This window comes from Macrobrachium nipponense, chromosome 27, assembly GCF_015104395.2.
Source record: "Macrobrachium nipponense isolate FS-2020 chromosome 27, ASM1510439v2, whole genome shotgun sequence".
NCBI classification, from domain to species: domain Eukaryota; kingdom Metazoa; phylum Arthropoda; class Malacostraca; order Decapoda; family Palaemonidae; genus Macrobrachium; species Macrobrachium nipponense.
Window position 1 is genome coordinate 22,864,149 of NC_087216.1, and position 7,500 is coordinate 22,871,648.

The following is a 7,500-nucleotide window of genomic DNA, read 5'->3' on the forward strand; positions in this document are numbered from 1 at the left end:
CCTGCTTTCAGCTAAAGACTCAAAGACAAGAAGACAACAGAGATATATAACAAATGAGCAGACTCCCCTGCCCTGCGTGCCTCACCTGCTCCGCAAAGCCGAAGTTGCACTGGCCGCGTGGGGCGAACATCGACCTGACGAAGTTCATGCACCTCCTGTTAAACTTCGAGTAGAAGGGGTCGTCGATCGGTATCTCTATTGGGAAGCAGGACGGATGGCGGAAGGAGGCGTCGATAACCCTGCTCTGCTCATTGCAGCATCGGATTCCGCTGTCGTTGCCTGTTGGGGACAGTGGTGATAGTGATATAATGATAACGAGGCGTGATTCGACCTCCTCCAGCTTGCTTGGGACGAGTGGGAGATTTCCCCCTCACACGTAAATTGTATAGTCCTAACTTTTGACATAAATTAAAATGTACTCAAATCTATGGTCAAACAGAGCCTTGTTCCATCAACGAAAACTAAAATAAATATGCTATATTTCATTGGAAATAATTTTTCTGTACTGTTTAATACCCACATTATTTATTTTATACGTGTTCATTCTAATAAATAAACCATAAATGGCTTATCCTAAAATTCCTGTATCCTTAACTCAATGCACAACACCTTTCAGACCTTTTTAGGCTCTTCCATAGACCTTTTCCTCCCTCCCCAAACAAGAACAACAACAGCAACAACAACAAAGTAGTTTGTGGGTTTACTCCTTGAGTAAGTGATAAGATGTGCAAATGGAACTTCAGAAGTTCAAGCAAATATGCAATACATTAGAACTCTAATGCAATTCAACTTGGATTTTAATAATTTATTAAAAAAATTTTTTTTTATCAGTTTGTGATTTATTATTATTATTATTATTTTTTATTTTTTCTTCTCTAAAGTTTTCATTACTTTTTGTTACTTCTTTCGAATGAACACCGTAATATTCTTTGGAAGCTTGAATTTCAAACCAATGGGTCTTGTTCCATATGAATAGGGTTCATCCCTCTGAATAATAATAATAATAATAATAATAATAATAATAATAATAATAATAATATAATAATAATAATAATTAAAAAATCTTCATAGTAGCACGAGTCTTCAAATGGAGAAACAAATCCACAGTTATGTAAATGTACATATATTTCAGTTTAAAAACAACAGTTTTAAACTGAAATATATGTACATTTACATAACTGTGGATTTGTTTCTCCAATAATGATAATAATAATAATAATATGCTGGAAGTAAACCCTCTTTTAAACATGTTCTCTTAAAAGTTTACTGTATAATACTAACTTAAGATCAAGAACAAACGTATATTATAACTGAGACCTCATCAGTGACGTCAATTACGAAAGACATAAACACAAAGAAAGACGAACGGCTCCTCACTCAGTCTGAAAATGGGCGTGTGGGCGAGGTCATGATCGATGAACTGGCCCCATTGCATGACAGACAGGGTCAGGTGGTGGGAGGGACTGTCAACGTCGATCACGGTGCTGATGGAGACCAGGCGGGCGCTGGGAAGGGCGCCGCCCGTGCGACTCTCCCGGGGTCGGAAGAGACCTGAGGTGTGGGTGGGGGAGGGGGTTGAAGAGGAGTGATTTTAAACATGTGGATATATTTGTAAATAAACAATATCTATCAGTATAATGACATTCGTTATCAGGTGCACATGGAAACAGATAAATAACCTAAGAAAAAGGAGAGAGAGAGAGAGAAACCTTTAGTAATCCCTACAGAGCACCACGGGATGTGCACTAACGGCACTACTATCCTATGGGGCTTAGAGACATTAAACTGTGCCAATAGAATGAGAAATGTTAAAAAAAATTTTAATGTCAATGCCACAAGGAGCTAAAAGTTTATGGCTCTGTAGCGCCAAAGATTTCCTAAACTAATTTACCATATCAGTCCTTTCAAATATCTGTTTAAACTATTAGTCATTTCAACACAAAATGCCTATCTAACCCATCAATCCTTTTAACGACCCTGGAAGGAAAAAAAAATCCTTACCGTCACTGTACTGTGGAGGAAGGATTCTCTGGAAGGTCGTCCTAGCCTGACCCCAAGTAGGATGATCCAAGTTGTTGCAGGACCCGTCGACAGTCCTGTAGAAGTGCTCCTTCTTCCTGCACCTGGGAGGCTCCGGGCAAGTGTCCGAGATGATTGTGTCCTTGACGGAGAACCTCTGGAGACCGTAACCAGCTTGTTCTGGCGTCAGGCGGAACCTGGAGAAGAAGAAGAAGAGGCAGCTTTTGGTGAATTTTGCTGTGTGTGACCCTTTACCTATTTCATGAATCTGTATGCCCAAGGTAAGCAGTTTTTTATGTTTAGTGACAAGGTACAACCTTCACTTACTTGGTAGTTAGGTGATCACCAGAGTCTACCTAACATGATCTAGTTGCAAGAGTCTACCTATAACCTTATATAATGACAAGAGTCCACTTTGACTTACTGGGTAGCCAGGCAGTCCCAAGGGCCTACCTAACTCCACTTAGTAGCAAGACTCAATCTTGACTTACTGGGTAGCCAGGTAGTCCCAAGGGCCTACCTATCCCCACTTAGCAGCAAGACTTCATGTTGACTTACTGGGTAGCCAGGCAGTCACAAGAGTCTACCTAACCTGACTTAGTACTCAGACTCAACAGTCACTTAACAGTAGCCAGGTAGTCACAAAAGCCTGCCTAACCTTACTTAGTAGCAAGAGTCCACCTGACCTTATTTGGCAGCCAGGTAGGCTCAAGATCTAACCTTCACTTACTTGAGAATACACACACCAGGTATTCTCGAGACCCAACCTTCACTTAGGTAGTCTCAAGAAGACTTAATCAACCACTTACTTGGTAGCCAGGTAGTCACAAGACTCAGCGTTGGTCAGGGCGTCGCGGCTGAGTTTAATGGCCAGAGGGGAAGTCCTGAAGAACTGCAGATGGATGTAAGCCGGCTGGCTACGATCGTTGATGACGATGTTCCTCTCCTGAAGGGCCTGTGGGCGGAGGAGAGAGAGAGAGACGTTCATTAACTCTCTTATTTCAGGAGGAAGTTACTCGTAGTTTTTCTGTGTTGACGTCAAATGGGATTTATGTCAGAGATTAAAGATGTGAGTTGTTTTTAGGAGTTATGATTTTGCATTAAAATCTAGTGTGAATTTTAACCTATTTTGTTAAAGTGAATTTTAACCTGTCTTGTTTTAGTGAATTTTAACCAAATTTGTTATAGCAATCTGCTGAAATTGTATTAAATAATCAGGATATGAGTTTTTTTATGCTTTATCTGTTTTTTTAATGAGTAATGATTTTGTATCTAAATCTAATTATTGTTTATTTTTTGTTTGCTCTATCGAAGTATTCTATTATTCTTCTTTCTTTTCGTTCATCTACTTTATATATATGACGATTCTGGTCTTGGGAAGTTATTAAGAGTTCGTTTTAAATAATGAATAATAATAATAATAATAATAATAATAATAATAATAATAATAATAATAATAATAATAATAATAATAATAATAATAATAATGTACTTTCCTCTAAAGATGATTCTTACGTCAAGTTAGGACCAAGAAAAAAATCACAAAAGAGAAAATACCAAATAAATAACATTCATGAAAAAAATATTAAAACCAAGTATCTATTTTTACCGGATATTTCAAAAGAAAAAAAAAACGAACAGGCTTATGGGGCAGCAACTAACAACAAACCTGTTCAAGATTATGTCTCTCGACTATTTCCCAGATGCCAGCGCGGGCGGCCTGGTCCAGCTGTTCGTTCGTGAACGGGTAGATGGGTACTTCGATGGCTGGCTGGGTGAACAGCTGGGGAAGAATTTTTCCTGACGGAGGAGAGAAGGTAGATTTGTATGTATTTATGTAGGTATGTGTGTGTGTATATACAGGGTGTCCATAAAGTCCCAGTATATACCATTCTGAGCAATAAATACTTGTGATGGTACTGGGACTTTATGGACACCCTCCATGTTATGTTATAATATATATGTGTGTATATATAATAATATATATATATATATATATATATATATATATATATATATATATATATATATATATATATATATATACATACATACATACACAAACACACACACACACACACATATATATATATATATATATATATATATATATATATATATATATATATATATATATAGATAATAAGTACAGCCAGTTTGACGAAATAAAGACAATGAGTTTATCTTGTCCTGTTTCTACAATGAATTTGAGTTTATTGATTTAAATTCTTGAAGAGCAGAAGAGAACAGAATATATATAATATTTGGGCCAAATGCCAAGCTTTGGGACCTATGTGGTCATTCAGCGTTGAAAGGTGAATTGAGAGTAAAAAGGTTTGAAAGGAGTAACAGTTGCAATTGTTAGGAGAGGGTGGCAATTAAGATGGCACAGTAAAAGAGGTTCACTGACGGCACTACCCCCACCACCCCCTGGGTATAGGGAAATTTTCTTTATTATTCAAAAAAGCAAAATCAGATTCTGTTTAATTTTCAGGACAAATTTGGAAGGAGTAATTCAGAACATAGGATAAAATTTACTTTTTCAAAGACATGGGTACCATACGATGTCAAAACAAGCTAAATACAGAAAAAAAAAAATCTAACAAAAGTACCCTTTTTTTTTATTCAAAAAGCAAAATCAGGTTCTGTTTACTTTCTAAGACAAAATTGAAAGGAGCAACTCAGAATATAAAATGAAATTTACCTTTTCAAAGACATGGGTATCATACGATGTAAAAAAAAAAAAGTTAAATACAGGAAAAACTAACAGAAGTACCTTTTTTTTTTAATTCAAAAAGCAAAATCAGAATTTATTTCATTTTTAGAACAAAATCGAAAGGAGTAACTCAGAACATGAAATGAAATTTACCTTTTCAAAGACATGGGTACCATACGATGTCAAAACAAGCTAAATACAGAAAAAAAAAATCTAACAAAAGTACCCTTTTTTTTTATTCAAAAAGCAAAATCAGGTTCTGTTTACTTTCTAAGACAAAATTGAAAGGAGCAACTCAGAATATAAAATGAAATTTACCTTTTCAAAGACATGGGTATCATACGATGTAAAAAAAAAAAAGTTAAATACAGGAAAAACTAACAGAAGTACCTTTTTTTTTTAATTCAAAAAGCAAAATCAGAATTTATTTCATTTTTAGAACAAAATCGAAAGGAGTAACTCAGAACATGAAATGAAATTTACCTTTTCAAAGACATGGGTACCATACGATGTCAAAACAAGCTATAAAAAAAATTTTTACAAAAGTACCCCATTCCCAAAAACGTGGACACCACCAACCTTTCTCCTTCATAGCAGGGCAGCAGACGCCAACTGCTCCGTGGTAAAAGGTGCAGGGGGTGAGCTGCTGCTTCTTCGTAATGTCGGAGAAACAGGGGGCACAGGCTACCAGGGGCACGCATTCCTCGTAGGCAGGGCAGCCCTTGGTAGGCGCTAAGAGAGAAGGGGCGGATCTAGTTACTCCTCGGAAGGGTTATGAAGGCAGACTCGATTTCGTTAATAATTTTGCCAAGTTGCTTAAGATGAAAGTAAGTAAAATTAAATCTAGATATAATAAAAAAAATTTAAATCAGATAATTTGATAATGAATGTTAGGAGAAATAAAAGTAAAACAAACAAATAAAACTTGAAAAAGTCTTAGGAGAGAGAAGAGAAAAACGAATAAGTAAATCCAGTGACATTAAGATTAAGCACAAACGAATGAAAGAAGGAATACTGCATAAAAATAAATAGATAATAAATAAATAAGTAAATAAATAAAACTATTAGTCCCCGAAGACTGCATCTTCAAAATTACCTGGGGCAGGTCCATATGGAACGACGGGGGTATGATACCCCGTCGAGTGCTTGTAGACGGTGATTGCCGGGGTGACCGCTGGCGTGACTTGGGTGAAGATGCTTAGGCCGGGGGCCAAGGTCACCCTCGGCTCGGGCGTGGTGGAGACGATGACGGTTTTCAGGGGCGCCTTCGTTATGGTCGTCTTGCGCGGAGGTTTGTGCTGCTGAGGGGGGGAAATAAAGGGTTATTTATTATTATCAATAATAATAATAATTGGGAATTTTTATTTTCTATTATTAGGGTTCATCTTCTGAGTAATAATAATAATAATAATAATAATAATAATAATAATAATATTATTATTATTATTATTATTATTATTATTACTATTATTATATTGTTATTAATAATAATCATAATCATAATCATCATCATCATCATCATCATCATCATCATCATCATCATCATCATCATCATCATTATTAATTTGTAATTTTTATTTTCTATGAATAGGGTTCATCTTCTGATAATAATAATAATAATAATAATAATAATATAATAATAATAATAATAATAATACTAATAATAACAATAATAATAATAATTTATGATTTTTCTTTTATATGATTAAGGTTCATCTGAATAATAATAATAATAATAATAATAATAATAATAATAATAATAATCCTCATGATCATGTTTTATAAACATTAAAATTCATTTATATAATTACGTCTTTTCATCATACAAGTTTTTCACTGCACTGTGAATTTCCTAACAAGAACAACAGCAATAATAATAACTAATAATAATGAATTTTTTTTCTTTTATATGATTAATTCATCTGAATAAAATAATAATATAATAATAATAATAAAATAATAATAATAAGTTAATAATAATAATAATAATAAATCGTCATCATGTTTTTTATAAACATTAAAATTAATTTAATATAAGGTTACGGTCTTTTCATCCTACAAGTTTTTCACGCAATGTGAATTTCATAGCAAGAACAAACAGCAATAATATAATAATAAATAATAATAAATAATATAATAATAATCATAATAATAATAATAATAATAATAAATGATCATGTTTTATAACATAAAATTCTTTATATAATTACTCATCATACAAGTTTTTCACGCAGTGAATTTCATAGCAAGAACACAGCAATAATAATAATAATAATAATAATAATAATAATAATAATAATAATAATAATAATAATAATAATACAACTTACGAGGTCGTTAGCGAAACCTAGGTAGGCAGGCTGGATGCTTGCGTGGGCAGCTGGGGCGCCCGATTTGCCCAAATTGTAAGAGTTGGCCAGAGGGCCCACGGGCCTCGCGTAGACTGCGAAGGGCGTTAGATGGGCGGTTGGGGCGTGAGGGGGATACACGCCGTAGGGACTGAAGGAGGAGGAGGAGGAGGAGGAAATCCAAGATAGTAATTATGATAGTTGGAAAATTCAAGATGGCTGAATACGAAGATTAAATTAATGATTAAAAAAATTTTATGTATCTCATTAAGAATTTTCTGTAATTTGTTACGAATGGTCTGTAATTGATCAAAAATGTTCTGTTACTTATTAAAAATGATCTGTAATATATTAAAAATGTTCTGCAACTTATTATAATGTTCTGTAACTTATCCAAAATGTTCTGCAACTTACCAA

At 34.4% G+C, this 7,500-nt stretch overlaps 1 protein-coding gene across 2 annotated transcripts in view; it reads right to left on the bottom strand.

Moving 5' to 3' along the window:
• LOC135200908 (peroxidase-like) overlaps nucleotides 1–7,500 on the bottom strand; it is a 61,761-nt gene that overhangs the window by 6,394 nt on the left and 47,867 nt on the right. For both annotated transcript variants that reach the window (XM_064229663.1, XM_064229662.1), the window contains exons 3-10: nucleotides 7,066–7,234; nucleotides 5,832–6,036; nucleotides 5,315–5,467; nucleotides 3,689–3,819; nucleotides 2,829–2,974; nucleotides 2,002–2,216; nucleotides 1,378–1,551; nucleotides 86–279 (exon numbers count right to left, since the gene is read on the bottom strand). In XM_064229663.1, the coding sequence (XP_064085733.1) occupies nucleotides 86–279; nucleotides 1,378–1,551; nucleotides 2,002–2,216; nucleotides 2,829–2,974; nucleotides 3,689–3,819; nucleotides 5,315–5,467; nucleotides 5,832–6,036; nucleotides 7,066–7,234 (1,387 nt within the window). The remainder of the gene's footprint in view (nucleotides 1–85; nucleotides 280–1,377; nucleotides 1,552–2,001; nucleotides 2,217–2,828; nucleotides 2,975–3,688; nucleotides 3,820–5,314; nucleotides 5,468–5,831; nucleotides 6,037–7,065; nucleotides 7,235–7,500) is intronic.